Below are 21,386 nucleotides of genomic sequence, written 5' to 3'. Positions count from 1 at the left end.
AATATGTCACTCTTGGTATCCTTATCAGACAATGAAAATGAGGTTAATTTTTTATTCCCTGTGCTTAGTGAAACCTCAGCAGTAGGCATTTCTTTCTAAGTACTTATAAGCCACATGTTCAATAATTTGTTCTTTCATTCTGCTAGGAATCAACTGCAGTCCACCTTTTGCCTTATTAAATACCTCTCTATTTCTGGCCCCGATCTTGTTTGCCATAATTTATTTTCAGTTATGTTGTTGCTTTATTTTGTTTGTTTGTTTTTAAGATAACCTGAAATACAGTCACCATTCAAAAATGTTTAAAACAGAAAAGGATACCATTTCCCAGCTCCTCCCCCTCCCCCCCATAGGCAGCCACAGCTGACAGTTTCTTGTGTGCCTTTTCAAGAACATTGTATGTATATACAAGCAAGTGTAAGTGTCTGTTTTTCCACCTTCTGTTTAACCCGAATGGCAGCTTGTTATACGTGCTTCCTTCCTTCTGCACTTTGCTTTCTTTCCTTTACAGTATATTTTGATCAGTATATGAAGAGCTTACTCATTCTTTTCAAATAACTGCCTAGTATCCCATTGTCCAGAGACACTGTCATTTTTAACCAGTCTTCTGTTGAGGGACCTTTAAGTTGTTTTCAGTCTTTTGCTGTACAAATCGCGGTGCAGTTTGTCATTTCGCACCTGTGCAAGTATGTCTATAAGATCAGTTCCTAGAAATGGAATTTTAGGGAGGAAGAGTATGTATATTTGTGATTTTGATAGAAACTGCTAAATTACCTCTGCGCAGATAATGCCAATTTATACTTCCGTCTGCAGTTTATGAGAATGCCTGTTTCCTTAAACTCTTGCTTGTAGAATGTGTTAGCATATTGTTGGGTATCTGAAAATCTGATAGGTAAAAAAATAGTATGATTAATATATATAAAAAATATATTTTTTTTCTTTTTTTAATCCTCTCCCGAGGATATTTTTTCCATTGCTTTTTCACAGAGAGTGGAAGGGGGCAGGGGGGAGCGAGAGAGAAACATTGATGTAAGATAGATACATCGATTGCTTGCCTCCCACACACACCCCAACGGGGATCGAGCCTGCAACCAAGGTACATGCCCTTGGCTGGAATCGAATCCAGGACCGCTGGTGCTCTTAACCACTGAGCCAAACTGGCTAGGGTGTATGTATGTATTTTAAATTCGTATTTCTCATATTACAAACCAGGTTGTGTGCTTCTTCATACACGGAGTCATGCATGTGGCCTTTTCTTGACTGTCCATGTACTTTTCTTTATCTGTTTTTCTATTGTGTTGCTGGTTTTTTCCTTATTGGTTTTACAGGAGCACTTTATAAGTGAGAAAATTAACTTATAATAGGAATTTCCTAGTTGTCGGTTTGTATTTTGGCTTTGCTGAAGGTTATTTTTCTCATAGAACTTATTTTAAGTAGTCAGAATTAGCCAACTTTCCTTTTATGGTTCTCAAATTTTGAGTCATCATTAGGAAGATCAGGTAGTAATTTTATACTTTAGTTTTTACCTTTAAACCTTTGATTCACTAGTTTAACCTAGTCCCAAAGAAGCAGAGTATGATTCAATGTTTCCCTCATGGCTACTCATTTGTCCCAGACAATTTATAGACTAATCCATTTGCCTCCATTGATTTGGGATGTCACTTTCATCCTGTTAATACTTTTCTGTGTGTATTGAGATGTACTTCTAGGCTGTTTTGTCCCAGTGATCTGTCTGATTATTCATGTGAGAGTACCACATGGGTTTAAGTTTTTGAGGCTTTATGTTTTAGAATCTGGTAGGACTCTCTCCTCTTGTTATTTTTTTAATCCAAATTTTCTGCCTGCTCAAGCATTTTTGTTTTTCTGCTTGGACTTTAAAACTACCTTTGTCCCCTCCCCCCGAAAAAAATCCTGTCAGTATAATTACTGCAATTGCATTAACTTTGTAAATTAACTTAAGGAGATTCAATATCTTTATATCTTCCAGTGAAAGAACATAATATGATTTTCAATTTCTTCAAGTTTCTCTCGTATTCTTAGGAATGTTTAAAAGTTTGGCCCGGCTGGTATGACTCAGTGGTTGAGCATTGACCTATGAATCAGGAGGTTCTAGCTTGATTCCCGGTCAGGGCTTATTGCCCGGGTTTTGGGCTCAATCCCCAGTGGGGGACGTGCAGAAGGCAGCTGATCAACGACTCTCTCATCATTGATGTTTCTATCACTCTCCCTGTCCTATCCTCTCTGAAATCAATTTTTTAAAAATCGTTTTCATTTGATTCTATATATTTCTTAAATGTATTGTTACAAGCTTATTTTTTTTAATCTTACTATCATACTGACTTTGTTTACTAGTTATTAGCTAAATCTCATGGGTTTTCTAGCTGTATTATCTATAAATAGTAATCTTGCCTCCTCTATTCCAAGTTTTACACCTGTGATTTCTTTCTCTTGTCTAAATGCATTGGCTGCTATCATCAGAACAATGTTAGTAATAGCAAGCATCCTCATATTGTTCCTGACTTTAACGGGAAAACGTCCAGCTTTTTCTCAGGAAGCATATTGCTGGCTTTTGGGTTGAACTAAAATAGTTTATTATTTTAAGGAAGTCATCTATTTCTACTTTACTGAGAGGTTTTTTTTAAAAATCAAGAATGGATATTGAATTTAGTCATGCTTTTTCTGCATGTATGGAGATGATCATATGTTTTTTCCTTTCCTTTGATTTAGTAATATGATTATTATGTTAATAGATTCTATATTACTGAACCCATCCTTATAGTCCTTGAATAAACCCCACCTGGTTCATGATATATTCTTTCATGTTAAATTCCTTTCATGGAGCTTGCTAATAATTAGATTTTATTTCATTGTAATTTGTGTGATGAATCTGCCCTTTTCTTGTTTTTAAAATCAAGTATCAGTGTTATGCTTGTATTATAATTTGGAGATTTTTCTGCTTTGTCTTTGTCTCAAACAGTTTAAATAATATTGGAATTACTTACACTTTTTATACAAGGTCTGGGCCTGATGCTTGTTTTACTTCTCTTGTTTTTGTTGTTTAAATATGTTTTTGTTGATTTCAGAGAGAGAAAGGGAGAAAGAGATAGAAACATCAGTGATGAGAGAGAGCCATTGATGGGCTTTCTCCTGCATGCCCCCTACTGGGGATCAAGCTTGAAACCCTGGCATGTGCCCTGACCGGGAATGGAACTGTGACCTCTGGTTCATAGGTCGACGCTCAACCCCTGAGCCATGCTGGCCGGGCTACTTGTCTTGTTTCATAAGCATAGGGAGAATTAATTCTTTGATAACTTTCCTTGTCAGTTGTCCTCTGGTGGTTAAGCACATGAACTCCTTTCTTTTTTTCTTTCTTTTTTACCCTCACTGGAGGATGTTTTTTCCATTGCTTTTCAGAGACAGTGGAAGGGGAGAGGGGCAGAGCGAGATGTGAGAGAAACACGTCGATTGGTTGCCTCCGCATGCGCCCCAACCAGGGCCGGGGAATCAAGCCTGCAACCGAAGTACATGCCGCTGGCTGGAGTCGAACCTGGGACCCTTCAGTCCGTGGGCCACCGCTTTAACCACTGAGCCAAACCGGCCAGGGCAAATATATGAACTCTTGAGCTACACTGTCCAGGTTCAAATCTCTGCTCAGCCACCTTCTATCAGTGTGACCATGGTTATTTAACCTCTCCACACCTGGTTTCCTTGTCTACAAAATAAGGATTATAATAATGCAAACCTTGTAGGATTGTTACGAGAATTAAATTAGTTAATACGTGTCAAGCACTCTCAACAGTACCTGGCGTTTACTATAGTAAATGGTCAGTAAGTGTTAGCTCTTTTTATCATGCCTTTTTCTTGGAAATTGCACCTTGATTCTTTCACAGGATGGCCTTCTAAAGTCACACTTGTCCCTGTTTTCAGTACTCTGAGAAACATGTTTTCATCTCTGGAGAGATGAAAATGTAAATAAGATAGTGGCTTTCTTAACTCGTTGCCTCATCTGTAATGGACCTCTGATCCTTCTTAAGCATGTTGTTTCTACCCAGTTAGAGACTTATTTTCCTTGAGAGAGAAAAAAATATTCAGAAGAACAAAGGCATTGGATATGCTGCTGGCGTAGCTCCCAAGGCCTTTTTGGATGCCTTTAACATTTTTTGTACAAGCCTCAGGTCATGCCGGCTACAGCTTCCTATCATTCTCCTTCTATGTTCCTTCTTACATCTTTTCATCATGGCTCTTGTAAAACCTGAGCTGATCAGAGAGCATCATGTGCAGCCAGGTTGACTCCTTTAGTTGGCTCGCCTTTCTCCCTCATTTAAATCATGTGTGGTGTTAGAATTCTGCTTTTTATAAGTGCCCTATTTTCCTTAGAGTATTGGCCTTGGGAAAAACCTGCATTCTAGAAGGTTAGGGCACATATGTCTGATGACAATCAATGTTCCTTTCATGGTATTACCCTCTAGAATAGTAGTCACTTTTGCCTGAGGTTCCTGTCATTAGCTCTTAACTGCTTGTGTTTTCTGGATGGTTTGAATAGTCTAGTTATGGTTTTGATCATTTCTGGAGTTAGGCTAAAGATCTGGCCACCTGTTTTCAGTTGAGATATTATCTGTAAAGAGTTTAGAAGTTTGTGATTAAGACCTCAAATGCATAATTTTGAAACTGTTTTCATGGGGGGAAAAAGCTCATTAGATTCACTGTACACTTTTTGTTTTAAGCCTCACCGAGGATATGTTTTTATGGATTTTTAGAGAGAGAGAAACATCGGTCAGTTGCCTCCTGTACACACCCCAACTGGGGGATTGAACCTGCAACCTGTCAGTGTACTGGTCAGTGCTCCAACCAACTGAGCCACCTGGCCAGGTGAATTTTTAAGAGTAAACTCTTAAGTAAATAGCATTGGTCACTAGGGTGCCCTGAGTGGTGTGGGGCAGATCACACCACAGGGATGGAGTAACTAGTGCCTTTGGAGAATGCTTATAGTGTCTCCTGCAGCTCTCTCTGCAGGAGATCTTATTCTGAAATAGGAGGGGCTCAGAGATAGCCAAAGGAAGTTTTCCTGCTGATTTAAACCCCTTTGGGTTTTTCAAAACAGTGTCTAATGCATTTGCAAAAGCACTGCAAGTGCTAATCACTCCCATGGCCTCATCTGGCCAGCCAGCAACAGGCTACAAATCAATCTTTGTACAAGGTGTTTGTTTATAATTTATGGAGCTGATAGGAAAGCAGAGCCATCTGCTCCTCCAGGCATCAGTATTTCTAACCCCTCCCATTCCCTGCTAGGGCATTTTCACTTGGAAATCATAATTAGGAGGAGATTACTTGCAGAGTCTGGAACATGGCTTCCTGCTGTCTTCTGCATCAGCTCTTTCTCCCCCTGGAGCTGCCCCCTGAAGCTCTTAAGCAGTTTCGATTTGAAAAATCCTTTTTTTGCTAGCCTTTATTTTCATTCCCTGCTGCACAGCTAACTGCCCCATCATCCTTACTCACATGTGTTTTGCTTTTAAGTGCAGGGCAGGTTGCTAGAGCTCTAGCTCAGGGTTCAAAGACTGTTGATAAGGCAGCAGTTTTCAAGTATTGGCCCCAGACCAGCAGCATCAGGGACACCTGGAAACTTGTTAGAAATGCAAATTCTTTTTATTTTTTTTAATCTTTATTGTTGAGAGTATTACAGATGTCTCCCCTTCCCCCCATCCCATTGCTCCCCTCTACCCAGTTCCCACCCTGCCCCAGGCCTTCACCACCCTATTGTCTGTGTCCATGGGCAATGCATATATGCATATAAATTCTTTGGTTGCAAATTCTCAAGCCTTCTCCCAACACTGTTTTTAATGAGCCTTCCAGATTCTAAGGCAGGCTGGCGCTGAGAACCACTATGGGTAAAGCAAGGCAGCTAGCAGAACAAAGATTTCTAGTGGTGCATGGTTGCCAGTGTCTTGGGGCTACATTTCACTTCACCTTTTTCTCTACCTGCTTACATTATTATTGAGTCCAAAACGAATGAGTTGTCCTTGTCAGTAGTGCATTTCTTTCTATGGCCCAAGAAAACTAGTAACAGAGATTTAAGAAACCTCTCCTTGTCTGAATTAACTCATCAAAATGTCAGCCTTCTGAGAAGAAGCTATACTAGTGAACTACAGCGTTAACCACTCATCATTGTCACTGAACATTTCCATTTCCATGTGGGGAATTAATAGACAACAAGCAGCAAATGTAAGTTGCTAATTGGAGCTTTGAAATAAAAATGAAATTGTAAACACACCACCCAGTGCTCACTGAAATGAAGCTACCAAATCACTGTGCGCCTACCACATCCCCTTCATTAGGGTAGAAGTGAAAGCCTAGAACACTAGCTGCACAGTTGCTGAAGCACAACGTGCTGTTGGAGGAGCTGTGTTTTAATTTTCAGCATTCTCTTCTCATCTGTTATTTGCAAATCTGTCCGTGAGCTCACTGCTGTAACAGGAGCAGTTGTAAAATTGGATGGAATTGCGGGGAGGGGACAAAATTTGCGAGGTGGCCATTGACTTGAAATCATCATAATATAATATAAACACAAACACGATGGCTTGGCTTTGAGGCTGGCAAAATGCTTTCTGTCTATATGCCCAGTTTTTTAGGAGCTTCAAGCCAAGATTTCCAGAAGGAAAACCTTACTTGTACTCTCCTCCCCACTCCTGGCCGCTCTTAGAAATTCACATAGCAGTAAGCAATTTAATGCTCCGCTTATGTTGGTGGTGCATTTTGAGGGTCATCATAGGCCCTGTATGTTTGACTGAATTGCCTGTTAGCACACATGAGCTGTATCTATGTAACAGTAAGTTAGAAAAGCCTACTTTCATAAAATACCCACCATGCATTTTTTAGGCATTTAATGTGGATAAAATAGTAACTGCAAAGCTGTCTCAGCGTCCGCAGCGTCCCATCTCTTTCCCTACTTACTTTCATGTCCTGCTTAATATTTATGATTTCTTCACTTTGCTGCTCGTCCTGCCTTTTATGGTCATAGTCTAAATTGCCAGTTTTTATCTAAGAGTTGTGCCAACATTAAGGTTAGAAAGCCAAGACAGACTCACTCCTGAAGCTTTCCATAGTTCCTTTGGTCCTGTATCCCCAAATGGAGTCGAGTGTCAATCTAGGGAAGGAGGAAGAGACTGTCATCTTTTTGGCAGTGGGCTTGGGACCCTGAATGAGGAGCAGACTGTCTCAGTGCTAACTAGATAGATCCAGCCATGCAGGCTAGAGCAGATGGTGGGTTGGAGATGAGCAGTACAGAGCCCTAGTGGTGATAGCAGTGAGTATTTGGATGTCATTATTTTATTAGTTAGCAAACAGAGCCATCCTTGTGGTCCCTCCTCGGTTTTATGCGTAATGATGCTGTTGGTGTCAGCCCCCGAGAGTTGGCACAATAGCCTAATCAAAGTGTTCCGATGTCTTTTTTGATCTCCTCTGTTGTCTCTGGCTTCAGTAGCAACGCACAGGGAAAGGGGGATGAATATAGAGTTTTAGAAAACACTTGGTGAGTCCCTGATTTCATAAGCTTCAAGGCCCCTGAAAAGTATTTCTGTTTTGTTTTCCTTAAGGTAATTTCCTGGGGAAACTAGTACTTGACCTCCCAGGTCATGCCTTTTGGCTTACTGGAGTAGATCACCTGGAATCTGGTGAGGGCGGCTGAGCTTGGTTTTGTTTGTTTTTCTTTAACCGTAATGCTTCTGACAGTGGCCATCCAAGTAATCTTTGAATAAGAGGAGTAAAGCCTCTGCATGTGCATACAAAGTGGGCCTAAATGAAACAGCCCAAAGCAGCTTGGTCCCTTTGGATGTGCTGTGCTGTTCTGCTTGTGCCTTGATGTGGGCACTCTGGTTCCAGGCTCACATCAAGGGTTAGCCACTTTTTCCTGGCAGGGAATTGCACAGTGGGCCTTGGGGAAGGATTCAGATGAAAACTGAACGAAAGCTACAGGCACAGTCCTGTTTCATGTGGAGTGGATTCTCCACCTGCAGGCATTCCTCCACCACCCTGCACCCCACTCCCTTGTGCTGAGCCTGCTGCCTGGCAGACCCACACTCAATTCTCAGTAATTGCCAAGTGCAGAGTCTGCCCATGGATATTGGCTTTGTTTCTCTTTATCCCCTCTTGTGGAGTTAGGGATTAGTGTTAGCAAGGAGCCGTCCAGAAGATTGATGTCTGTAAATGTTCCACTTTTCTTAAATGAGAAAGGCACAAACTTCTGAAGCGACTTCCTTCTTCAAGGTCACAAAGCAGGTGTAGAATAGGAGTCGCACCCCAAGGAAGCTTTACCTGTGTCACCTTTTCCTGGAGTCAGTGAGTTTGCATTTTCACTCACCCTGGTTTTGATCTTTGGGACTACAACAGCTGCCGAGTGGCTCTCCAGGAACCTTTATAATAGCTTTTTCTTATCTAATCTGTTAGATGTTTCCTGAGTGTGAACTAAGACTCAGCAGGTGGTTGAGGTTGTGTTAACTATCTATAGTTTCTTACTAAAGTGGTAGAGGAGACATATCTTTCCTGTCTCTCATGTTGCTTGTTACATGACATCTGCGTTTGATTAAGCAGCCTTTAGCATTTCTAGAGAGGGTTCAGACCCTTACGAAGGCCCCCAAATTTCTTGGACCAGAATTTTTCACGCCATAAACTACAAACATTCTTACCCTCTTTTCTTTGATGCAGCCTCGGTGAATGTGCTGGTACAGAACTGCAAGATCTACAATGATGCCAGCTGTGACATTTCTGCAGATGGCCAGCTCCTGGCAGCTTTCATCCCTAGCAGCCAAAGGGGCTTTCCTGATGAAGGCATCCTGGCAGTATACTCCCTGGCCCCCCACAACTTGGGCGAAATGCTCTACACCAAGCGATTTGGTAAGGGATAGGAAGCCCAACCTAGTGGCAGAGGGACAGTGGTACCTTGGCATGGGCATTCCTTGGGGAGGCATGGTTTAGGTGGGAGTGATGGTCACATACTGCCCCTGCTTCACTGGGCACAGACCAGAGGAAGATTGCTTTGCAGGAGTCCTTCCTGGTAGCATTGCCAAAGAATCTCAGAATAAGAGTCCCCCCCACCCAGCTGGCGCGGCCCAGAAGTTAAGCATCAACCTAGGATCCAAGAGATCGAAGTTCGATTCCTGGTCAGGGTACATGCCCAGGTTGCGGGCTTGATCCCCAGTAGGGGGCGTGCAGGAGGCAGCCGATCAATGACTCTCATCATTGATGTTTCTCTGTCTCTCTCCCTCTTCCTTCCTCTCTCTGAAATCAATAAAGATATATTTAAAAAAAAAAAAAAGAAAGAATATGAGTCCTCCCTACCACGATAGCATCAGTGGTACACTCCCGTTGTGATGGCCAGCAGGAGTAAGGGAGGAGCTTGGGGAAGTGGGCACACTCATAAACTGCAAGGCAGTTGGCACTGTGTATTAAAAGCCCCCAAAATGTATTTTCTCATTGATCCAGTAATCTCACTTTTAAGGAAATAATAAGGAAACTGTACAAAGCTGTATATACAATGATGTTCACAGTACTATTATTTATCATAAAGAAAAATGTCAATTTGCAAAGAGTTGCTTAAATAAGTGATGGTACATTGCTAGGACAGAATGTCATTTGGCCTTTAAAATGTTCTTATAGAATATTTAATAATAGCAAATGTTCATAATGTGTGGAGTGGAGAAATTAGATTTCAAAATAGTATTTACAGAATGATACCAGTGTTTTTAAATGTGAATCTGTTCTGGATTCCATAACAGTGGTTAACATTTTTTAAGTACTTTCTCTGTGTCGGACACTATACTCAGTATTTCCCATTCTGCTCCTCACTACAGTCCTGTGTGATAACCCCAGTGACCAAACGAAGATGTAGACTGGAAAGAAAGAAAAGATCAAGAGGACAAATTATTTCCTTGTAATAGCAGGAACTCTTGGAAATGTCTCTCTCTTCTCTTGGCCCTTAGGTCCCAATGCCATTTCAGTGAGCCTGTCCCCAATGGGCCGATACGTAATGGTGGGCTTGGCCTCACGAAGGATCCTACTGCACCCCTCCACAGAGCACATGGTGGCTCAGGTCTTCAGGCTACAGCAGGCCCATGGTGGCGAGACCTCCATGAGGGTAAGTGTCATTGCTTGTGCCTCCGCTGTATGGCAGCTCTTCTGTGCTTGGTAGGGTACCAGGACCAGAGAGATCATGCTTTAAGAGCATAGGGAGAGACTCCAGTCCAGCCCATCCATGACCAACAGGCTTTTCCCTTGGAAGCTGTGGAATATTGAAAGGCAGGGGCCTTCTTACACCCTAGGTCATAAGCTGGGTTCCCCAGAGGCCTGAAAGAATCTCTGGATAAAGACCAAACTGAATACCTCCTTACCTCAACATGAGACCTTTAGTCTGGAGAGACACCTAAAGATCCCAATGATATATATTTATGCCTATTTAAAACTTTTTTTTTTTTTTTTTTAGAAAGCAAGCTATAAAAATACACCTATGAAATGCTCTTTTCTGTGGATTGTAATCATAATGAGGACTTTGGGCAGCTGCTGTGCTCTTAACCATCCCATTCCTTTCACCAGCAGAGGAAGGTCCTATTTAGGACCCTTTCTTGTGAGAGGTGGATCTCTTGTATTGCCATAAAAGCCTTCTGGACATCGTGGGGCTATTGGCCTTCTGGACTCAACTAGACTAGTTTCTGACTGAGCTTCCCACATCCTGTGGCAGCTCATTTGACTAGGGTGTTGTCAGGGGGAGTCAAGCATTTGAACAGTTCTCTAATTAAATGCCACTCAAGCTCTGTCTCAAGCTAAGAACCTGTGAATTCCTTTAGCACTTTGTGCTGTGCCATTATAGTTTTATGCACTTGTTTATGTGTTTTGTTTTTTCTTTAGTTGTGTGGTGTGTATACTTAATCCACTCAGTTAAGTGTAGGGTAAACTCCTTAGGGGCATATCCCCCAGAGCCCCTTGTTTAGTACTATGCATGTAGATGCTTATGAATGCCTGGAATGGGAAGCATTTGTTTTAAAGAAAAAAACTAGAGATTAGACCCCATCATATGCTGTGGTCCCCTCCATCCTGGTCTACAGGGAACTTCTATTCAACTCTGTTGAGCCACTTTCCAAGCACCCTGAATTTAATAAGGCTCTTTCTTGCTAGTGTGCCTTTACCTGGAATGCTCTCCTCTCCCTCAAGCCGAACTGCCCACCAGCTCTTCCCCTTCTGTTGAACCTTCCTAAACAGAGTCGATCACTCCTTGTGCCACCACCATACCTAGTAGATGTGCTCATGTTAACGCTCATCACACCGCACTGCAATTACTTGTTTCTGTGTCACTCTCCTCTCTTGGACTGTGAACTCCTTGAGAGCTGAGACCTTGTCTCTTTTATCTTTATGAAGTCTGTATACCTAATGGGGAACCTGACATTTAGGAGAAACTGAACAAATTAAAGAATCTCAAGAAAAGTGTCCTTATTATTTGTAGGTGGTAAGTAGTAGAACCAGTGATGGGCAACATCATGTCCCACCATGCCCCTGAAAGGGAAGAAACAAGGCATGCTCTACTTTTGACAGCATAATGTCAGGAAATGGCTGGTTCTTGGAATCCATATAACTGGAAATATTTTACATTGAGTGATCAAGAGAGGACTTCGTGGGAAGTTTATCAAGCCTATTTTCTTATCTAGGTATTTGAGAATAGAGTTGAATTTTAGTTTAAATAGTCTTATTTTGTTTATCTTAAGCTTATTTGGATGGTAAAAGTACCTGGTGTCTGATTTTTACCACATAGAGTCCTGGTCCCAACAGCTGTTCTTCTAACCCTGGCTAATTAGGGAATAATTGTTTATAATCATTAAGAGACAGGATTTGATTTCGTCAACACTAATGGACACCTCCAGTCTCTTCCGGAAGCCAGGGCTCCTGCCCAGCTCCTGGCTAAGGGCAAACAGCTACAGGGTGGGAGCCAAGATGTTGTCACATATGGAACTGGCAGCTCAGGGTGTGCGGTTGGAGAAGTCTGCTGAGGAGATGCGGTAATTCAGTGCTGTCCTGCTAAGGGGCTCAAGGCAACTAGCCAGCTGCTGCGTGCCTCGTGACAAGAGCTATTTTTCAGGCCTCCCAGCGAGGCTTTCTTGATTCTCAATAGGCACCATCTGCTGTTTAGGAGAGGGAGCTGAAGTAACTAGAAAGCTCCCATTTGGGAAGTGTTTCTCTCACCCAAGAGACAGGATCTGGGCTTTTCAACAAGGTTTTGCTCACCTGTCCACCCAGTCTGACTTTTAAACCCCCATGCTACAGAAAGGTTTCTGGTTTTCCAGGTCTTGGTTGCCCCTTACGTCCAAAGGCACCAAAGCACTCAGCAAATGTCCCTGAATTCAGTCATTGGTGGAAGGGAAGACACCAGCTTTTTTGGACAGCTGTGCTGTACCACCGTTTAAGGCAAGAAGTGCATTTTTGTCTGAGAACAGGGAGCAAGGGTTTAATGGGACAGTAGAGCATCTCCCTCTTTGCACAGGTAAGTATAGGTGGGTGTCTCCATCTGTAATGTCCAAGCTCTGTCCTTGAAGGAATGCTTCTGTGGGTAATGGGCCTATCCTAGAGCTTCTCTACCCAGAATTCCCCCTCTCTTTGGTGTTGCCTCTTGCAGTTCACTGTGGTAACGTTCAGAGAGGTGAGCTTGTTGGGCCCACAGACATTCCCAAGAGAATGTCCTCCAGAGCACTGACTTACCTTATTTTAATTCCCACTAAGTGACATCTTTCCCCAAGAGATGGTCTGTTACACAATCCCATATGAAAATTCTTCTGAAATTGAATTGCTAATTGCTATGAGCCTTGGCACGTTTATTCTAAGCAGTTCTTCAGACCCCTGGGTCAGTGCTTGTAAACCATGCTACTTGGACAACCTGTGTTAGAATATGTGGGGTCCTCGTTAAAACACGGACACCACTTCAGACTTAAAATCAGGGTAAGAATGGGGCGGGAGGTTACCCAGGTACTTGTACTTGTAAAACAAGCTTTCCAGGTGACCCTGATGCGCACTTGAGTTTGAGAACTGCTGTCCTTCATCCTAATGTCTTCATTGTGGGTTTCTGCCCTCAGCTCTTCAGCAAGGCAGACACAGTCCTCAGGTTTACCTCTTGTGGTTTTGTGCATGGTGCTTTGCTACCACCTTTGCTAATTTTGTTGCAGGCACAGTGGCTTTTTATGCCCGATTTCCTACCAAACTCAGATTTTGCCTGACTGTGCTTCACCTCCCATCTTTTCTCAGCTCTCGTTGCTTTCCAGGGCTCTCCCTTGAATATCTCTGTGCTGGATTCTTTTCTTCCCCGTGTTGAGTCATTTTAATTTTTATCCCTGTTTCTAGGCTCTAGGGTGCTTTTGGAATTTCCCTTCTCTGCATACTGAGGTTAGTCTTCCCGACTTTAGTGTGATTGGAAAGTCAGGAAGAATAAGACGAGGCACGTGTTTTTGTCTCCCCCTTCCCTCTGTCCATCCCAGGCTCCTGCCAACTAGATAAGCTACTGTCTGTCACTCAGGGTCTTATTTTGTGTCTGACTCACAGTTGAGCCAGGGTGGGCTTTTTGTTCATTTGTTTTTAAGTTAGGCTTTTAGAGATTGCTGAGCTGAAGTTTTGCTAAAATTCTCGAAACACTAAACTGCCTGTGTTCCCTCTCTGCTTTCATTTTTTAATTGGAACAAGGCACAACATAGTAACAGAAAACTGCAATTAATTTTCTAAAATAGTGGCAACTTGCACATTATAATAACTTTGGTTGTAACCAAGTGAAAGCATAATAACAACAAAAAATTAGTGATGAAACCAGAGATAGTCATATACCAAACTGTCCTTCCAGTTTTTATCAGTAATAAGTGCTATTTTACCTAGGAATGGAAGCAGAGTCAGCACCTGGGGGGAGTGGGGGAGAGGGGCCAAGGTCTTTTGAACTCCCGTGCTTTCAACACGGGAGTTAACAGGTGGTGTGTACTCCCAGGTGCATAGAGCGTTCCCCCAACAGGTGGGGGTTGTAGGCATATATAAGGGCCTTAATAAGAACCGAAAAGGACCCTGGTTGCATAATCCCTGTGGGTCCAAGAGGTGCTGGTCGCCTGAATCTCACCAGTGTGGGTTTGCTTTGCTCTCTGGTCATCTTAGTGACAGTGGCGAACAGGACATGTCCTTTGACTTGAGTGGGAACAGAAGCTCTAGGATAGAAAGCAGTTTAGCTCTCCTCTTTGAAACAGCATTGAGCTCTTGAAGGCAAAGCCTCAAATACTGAAAGGTCAATTTGGTTTAGAGCTTTTTCTTTGTGGCTCTGCAGTAAAATTGTACTCAAGTGTTGAGTGACTGCTGCCTACACAGATCATTAGTTTGGAGTGGATGTTGGAAAGAGAGCCGGCCTTTCCCTCACCCCCTGCCTCTCTCTCCTCTTCTCCCCCCTGTTTTTCCTCCTGTCTCTCCTCCTGTTCACTCCCCCTTCCCCCACTTGACCCTGAGAGTTCTGCTCTTCAGTGGTGGACTGTTCCCACATGTGCCTTCTCCCTGGAGAGCTCTAGCTCTGAAGATATGCATCCCCCTCATCCTCAACAGGTCCTAGGCAGCAGGGAAGGAAAGCAGCTTTTTTACCATTTTTTACAGACCTACAACCTACTTGTGTCTAACGGTGCTGTAGTTCTCAATGTGTTGTCCTCTGGGACCACATCAGCAACACCTGGGAACTTGATAGACGCGCAGATTCTCTGCTCCACCTGCTGAATCAGAAGCTCTGGGGTGGGGCCCAGCCAGCCTCGTTTTAGCAGGCGCTGCCGATGACCGCGAGAACGAGCTGACTGCACGGGTGTTCTGTTAGACCTCCCCTGTCTTTTCCTTTCTGCGCCACCCCCCGCACCAACCCTGGCTCTGCAACCTCATCTGGTTTATTTCTATGGCTCCTATTAACCAAATCTTTCAGATAATTCAGAGCTGAGAGATCTATGAGTACCTCCTCCCTAAGGATTTCAGGCTTTTGGCATCATGCTAGCATCCTAGTGATGGTTCTTTAAGGACTAATGCTGACAGGCCTCTTTCCGATTCTGGTTAAAATTCTTACCTGCCCGCAGGTGACTTCACTCGGGCTCGTACCTGCAAGCTCATGCCTGTTTGCCTGCGTGTTAGAGAGTACAGAGGTGCTTTGGCTCAAACAGACGCACTATCTTTCTGTTTCTCTCCAGGCCCTTTCCCGTCTGAAGGAGTGTTTTTTGAGTTCCTTTTTCCACTGTTCAACTCACTGTTATCCTTGGGTGGGAGACGTCACTGTGATACCCTCTATTGGGTATCTTAGTGTCACCCTCGTTATGAAGAACATTGGTTGGCTTTCTTTTACACCATTTCACAGCCATCTTCACAGAGCCTAGTGATGACTGTTATTATTAAAAGTTCATTAAAATGAACCACAAAAAAAGCTTGGTATCCAAAATGCTCAGATTAGTCATAACTGTAGCTTAGATCCTGGGTCAGGGTGGGTGTGCAGTGCTGTCAGCAGTGACCAGCATTTATGTGACTAACAGGTGTCGGCCCTTTGGTCTGTCCTAGCTCCATTCTTTAATATATACTCTTCACTGTGGCTCCCTCTTTGCCCTGAATTTAGTCCGAAATATAATCCATTTTCCTATACTTCCCTAGATTGTAAAAATTTGATTTTCAGAAGAGTCCTAGAACTCTAGTTCAACTCAGGGTATTCTCCAGAAATCTAAGGGAACTGAGCCTTGTAATCTTAACTGGCCTCGGGAGTGGCAAAAACCCAAAATGAAGATATTTTATTTTGTATCCTGGAAGGGTACTGTTTCTCCAAGGGGAGATTAGGATAAAAGGGAGACAGCTTTGTTGTCAGAAATGATTTACTCCTTCCTAAGATTTTGCCCTCATTAATTTCCTTAAAGCTGCCTGTCAGTTGATTAAAAGCTGCTTCCTCTGCAATTATCTTAAAGTTGACTTCTGAGAAGTGGTACAAAGCATCTAGCCTCAAAAAGTTCCTTTCTTTAGCACATTGTAGGAAAGGGGGAGTGTGGGATACGTCAGGGATGTCTCTGATGCATTTTGTCAGAGAAGGGAGGGGGCAAGATGAAAAATTAAAAATAACACTTGAGCTGCAATCAAAGTCATTAGTTTAAGCAGATTTTTCCATGACAGATCCCTCCGACTCTAATGTTGTCTTTCCTCCATGGTCCCTTAGAGTTCAGTCTGTACTGCGTTTTATTCTTTTCACTCAACAAAATTTTAGTGAACCCTGCCATGGGCCCAGTGCTTTGCCTGGTCTGGGAATGCAGTGAACAGAATGGATCTGGTCCTGTTCCTCAGGCACGTACGTGTTCGGTGACTGGCTTCCTCACTGGTCTTTCCACTGCTGTACTCCCAGCCCTTGGTGTGCTCAGCACGCAGGAGTCACTCTCGTTTGTCCCAGGAATGTGTGTCACTTTGAAATCTCCTGTGCCATGTAATTTTTGTGCACACATGAGCGTACATCCCTACTCATCATCACCATCTGTGTGCCTCGCATGTGACTTGGAAAACAGTGATTGAATGAAAGTATTAACGAAATAATCCTTATGAAAATAGGGTGTGTCTTAGTCGTTTCCACAATTCTGCCCAATACCAGTGAGTTTCTCAGGGTTCTAGTCCCAGCACTGAGACTGGTGAGAGATTCCCAGTAGATCAGTTCAAAAGTGAAAGGCAAACCTTTTTTATTTTTTCAAGAATTGGTAGAAGAACCTGCCTATAAGTATTTTCATGTATATCTTGTCCTGTAATTTTTCCCAAAAACATGGATCAACAAAATATATTGAATGAATTGAAATATATTGAAAGACTCTTATCCAAGGTGAATGTCTAGAACACCCACTCATTTGGCCTTTTCCTTTGAGATTTAGAAAGCCAAGGGAGTTCAAGAACTTGTCCTGTGCTTGGAGATGTGGAAACAGGAAGAAGTAATTATTTAATTTTGGGGAGTTCAGGAGCAGTGAGTGTCAGTATTTCATTTAGCACAGAAATAGGTTCCTCAGCTGAAGTCATCTCTGTGGTTTGATCCTGGTGGCCAAAGATGTCTTTGGGCCATCAGACCTATTGAAAAAGGAAATTCTTGTCCCCTGACTGTCCTTGGGATCTCCTTGAGAGGAACAAGTGAATGAGACAAAGTTTACTGGTCTCAGCAGTTCACAGGAGGCTGGCTAGAAATCACTTCAAGGCAGCAGGTTAGCAATAGCGGCAGGTGGCCACAAATCCCGGAGTTTAAAAAAGGAGGTGTTTGCTTCAGTTTGGATCAGAGGTGTCTCGGCAGACTTGGTCCTGCTTCAGCTGAGTACAGGGAGAGCTGGGTGACTTGGTATTGTGACTCTTGTTTTAAAATAACCGCTCCAGAATCAACATTCTGCAAGTTCTAAACTCCAGAGTAGAATATAAAGAAGGCTTGGAGTGAGTAAAAGAATTAAAGTTTCTAGAAAACAATCACATTTTCCTAGAGGATGAAGAAACTCCAATAATTCATGAATCTAAGCAAATCAAGAGTTCAAAAGAAAGGAAAATTGACCATAGTATCAGCCCCCCGGCAGCGCTGGGATGTGTGCATTTCTCAGCCATGAGAAGATGTGTAGCCATCCATTTCCAAAGGAAAGGTCACCTGTCTCTTAGCATCTGCCTTCCATTGATTTTCCCCTTTTCGCAGAGAGTTAATTCTCCTCTAGGAACCCCTCTAAAAGCGTAAAGCTTCCCTTGATTCCCATCACTCCCCAGAAGGCATTTCTCTTTCTCACAGTCTTTTCTTCCTCAAAGTCCCCTTGGCCTGTGCCTTCTCCCGTGGCCCTTCCAGTCTCGTCTCTCCAGTCAGCTTCCGTGGTCTTAGTTAAAACAAGGGAGGTCTGGCAGCTGTGTTCAACCTCTTGCCACCGTGGCAAGGTTCCAGCTTTACAGACGATGAGAGTCCCAAATGTAAACAAGATGACCACAGTTTTTATTTTCTTTAGCTGCTTATCTGGGCTGATCTGAGCAGTGCAGTTCGCGCAGTTCACTGCTTGGACTGATGGTCTGTGCTTTATTGACATGTGGTAGAAGAGGAAGCATCTTGGCAAGGGCAGCAATACTTTTTCCTCTAAATTTTAAAAGGCTGGAGAGGAAGGTTTCCCCCTGAGCTCCTCTGACTGCCCCTCGTTCTTTTCCTGTATCTTTGAACAAGAAACAAGACCACTTTAGTTTTGATCTAGGAACTGTTTCCTTTTGCTCCCACTTCCTATTAGAGTTTGAATGTATGGAGGGGCAGCAGTGTAAGAGGTTGTCTTGGACCCCCTGTGGAAGAATTGTTACCTTGTCCCACGTGGCAATCTTGGCGACCCGACTCATTCTCTATTGACGTGCTGATGGCACTGACTAAAAAATTGGTTCCTTCTAGCATATTCCAATTCCCTTCCTAGATGTTAGAAATGAGATCAGGCTGTTTGGGGAGGGGGTCTTCTGTCAGCATTTGTCATACACCAGGGAATAGCTGCAGCGGAGACAGGTGAACCCAGGACTCTGCCAACATGGATCAGCAGCTGGGTTTTTTTATCCAGCCCTACAGAAGGCCCCCGGGTCCTGATACCCCTCCAGTGTGTTGGAATTTGGTGTTGTAACTTACGGGGCGTCACTTTTGTCAGAGAAAGAAAGGGATTTTTGACAGGCCACTCAGCTTTGTCCTTAACATCCCATGGGGAGCTTCAGGGCACCTGACGTGTTACGGAAACCTTTACTCGAGATATCTTTGGGGTGCCTTGAAGTGAAGCCAGAGCTGTCCTTTACCTCTTGTCAGTGCTGATGAACTCTGTGTTTACAGAGCCAGTCCCCATTGAAGTCCGGAGGAGACTCACAGATCACCCAGTCACTGGGTTGGGAAGACTGGTGGCCAAAACCATAAATGGGATTAGGGAGTAGCCAGCGCTGTCTAATCATCTGTCAGTGTTGGGGCACTTGTTGCCCAGATATTCTGTTTCTAGGGCTAACTAGTGAGGAATATTTCCCCTCGGTGAGGTGCTCTGAATGCTTTTCAACTCCGGCCAGAGAAACAAGTGGAAACCACATCTCTCAGGGGTTTTCAAAATGGCCCAGATTCTCATTCCTCTAGAGTCCTTTAGTTTCAGGCATGTGTAAAATAAGAAGTACTGGACCAAATGACTTCCCAGGACCTGTGGTCCCTACTCATCCTTCACTCTCAGTCTCTCTCCCCTCCCTCCTGCCCCTCCTCCCACCCCCACATTAGAGCATGATATGCAAGCAAGTGCTTATCAGGAGTCCTGGAGGCTGCTGATCTTCATGTGGTGTTTTCTGGCTTCCTGCCACTAAGCAGGATTTAGCCTAATACCCAGACTTTGGAGGAGGTGGGCACTTGGGAGCTAACTTTTCCACACTGTTTAAGGACTGAGGGGTTTGGGTGGGGGAAGGGAGGGCTGCCATAGCCAGAGGACAAATCGGTGCCCATGACTCCTAGAGCTGTGGAGGTTGTGAATGTTCTATGCAGCAGGGTCTGGGGCCTCAAATGTTAATTACTTCTCTCCGATTCCTCTGACTTTGTCTGACCTAAGCTGGGTCATTTGTCATACTAGTCTCTTGAGGATTTGTCCCCAAAGCAAGTCCCTGTACTTAGAAGCAAGTTGGTAGCATTTGCTTGTTAATCCTCTGCAGCAATAGACTATAAAAGGTGAATCTGTGGCATGTGAGAGGCTTGTTTGCCTCTTCCCTGGTCTGGAAGAGTTCTAGAAAAGAATTCATTTATATTTTTATTTGAGACACACATCAAAAGACGTAGCACAACTTTCAAGCATCTGATTTACTAACCGTATTGCCCTCTTCTTGCAAGGGCATTTTCTCTGGCCCTTCGCCTCATTCCCTGCAATTATGAACCATGATTTTAGGGGAGAGACTATTGGGAGGCCCATGTACACCGAAGCTCCCCTCATCCAACACACTGAAGTTGACACTCATTCCTCCTTAACTCTGAGTGTACCCCACTCATACCATCTGACCTTTGGGAGAAGGAAAAATCAGCAGATTGAGTGATTTCAGCTGCCATTGTCTGGTCACCACCACTGTCCTTTTAGTGTGTATACCCAGTCATATTTAACCATATGACCTCTAGGTGGGACTGAAGCCGTGGGTTAGCTCCTGGAGAGGTGAAAACTTCTGTGAGAAATGATGAGGGCACCATGTTCTCCCCTGGTTTGAAGGAAAAGGGTTGATTTAGGAGCAAAGGGAAAAGGCTGGTGGAAAGCAGAGGCCATGAATTTCTTCAGGGCTCCTGCCAGATGTGTATGTACAAGGAGGAGATTATCCAAAGGTCAGGTAACCATGTCTAGTCTAGAGATTCATACACTCCATTGGGCTCTGTTTTTAGGAGTTTCCGCAGACCAGAGATTTAAGGAGCCCTGGCTGACTCTTACATTTGGAGTTGAGGCAGGCAGGCAGGCAGGGCATAGGAGGTTCTTGATGCAGCACCTGCGGCGCAGTCTCATGCCTCGGGCCAGAGCCAGTTCCATCTCTATGAAAGACTGGTTCACCCTCGAGACATCTTGGGCCGTTCTGGCAGTTTGCCGAGTGCCATGAGTGCCTGGGCACATTTTCAGCACCATAGCACCTGGAAAATCACTCATAGCAGGATTTTCTGTGTGTGTGTGTGTGTGTGTGTGTGTGTCAGTGCGTTGAGAACACATGCTATTCTAGCGGCTGTCCTGGTAAAGGCCTTTCAGATGAATGCCTGAGACACACAGTCGAGCAGTCCCAAATCCAGGACTTTTCGGATCGATTTGTGCACATGCAGTGGACCCCTAGCCCAGGTTTTACTTTTTCCCCCTGTTTATTTTACTTTTCCATCAGGCTAATCAGAAAAAGTTACTCTACCACCCTAAGTTCATTTTTGAATATTACTTTCTAACTCACACTCTTCATTTGGTCTCTCTTTTGTCAATCCTTACAGACAGGTAAAGGCAGGTGAAGTTTGTCCCTGTTTATTGATTAAAACCTGAGGAGACTTAGAGGGAGAAGCAGCATATTGACTGAAACTCCAGTTTACGATTCTCCACTTCATGTCCTTTTCATAGGCCCGAACAGCCTTTTTTGAAGCCCCAGCAGGTTCCTGGTAATAACAACAGCACTTACCATTTATAAGCTTGCATCATGCCAGGCATTTTACATCATTTTTTTAAATCTCCCCAGCTATTTGAATGTTGGTGTTCTTTTTAAACTGAGATCTAGAAAAGTTGTTGTGCATTGACGTCAGGACTCAAGCCCAGGCCTTTCAAACTCTAAAGTCTGAGTCCTTCGTCTTCCATGGTCCTGCCCCCTATCTGACTAAAGTTGTTTCTGGAATATTGTGTAGGTCAGTAGCCAAAGAG

At 43.6% G+C, this 21,386-nt stretch overlaps 1 protein-coding gene across 7 annotated transcripts in view; it reads left to right on the top strand.

The window, feature by feature from the left end:
• The window catches only part of AMBRA1 (autophagy and beclin 1 regulator 1), a 146,891-nt gene that overhangs the window by 108,413 nt on the left and 17,092 nt on the right, over positions 1 to 21,386 (top strand). For all 7 annotated transcript variants that reach the window (XM_081152910.1, XM_081152907.1, XM_081152909.1 and 4 more), the window contains 2 exons: positions 8,695 to 8,883; positions 9,969 to 10,123. In XM_081152910.1, the coding sequence (XP_081009036.1) occupies positions 8,695 to 8,883; positions 9,969 to 10,123 (344 nt within the window). The remainder of the gene's footprint in view (positions 1 to 8,694; positions 8,884 to 9,968; positions 10,124 to 21,386) is intronic.

The sequence above is a fragment of the Miniopterus schreibersii genome (genome assembly GCF_964146895.1).
Source record: "Miniopterus schreibersii genome assembly, chromosome: 12".
Lineage (NCBI taxonomy): Eukaryota > Metazoa > Chordata > Mammalia > Chiroptera > Miniopteridae > Miniopterus > Miniopterus schreibersii.
Note: the sequence above shows the minus strand (reverse complement) of the source record. Positions and strands in the feature narration are given on the sequence as shown.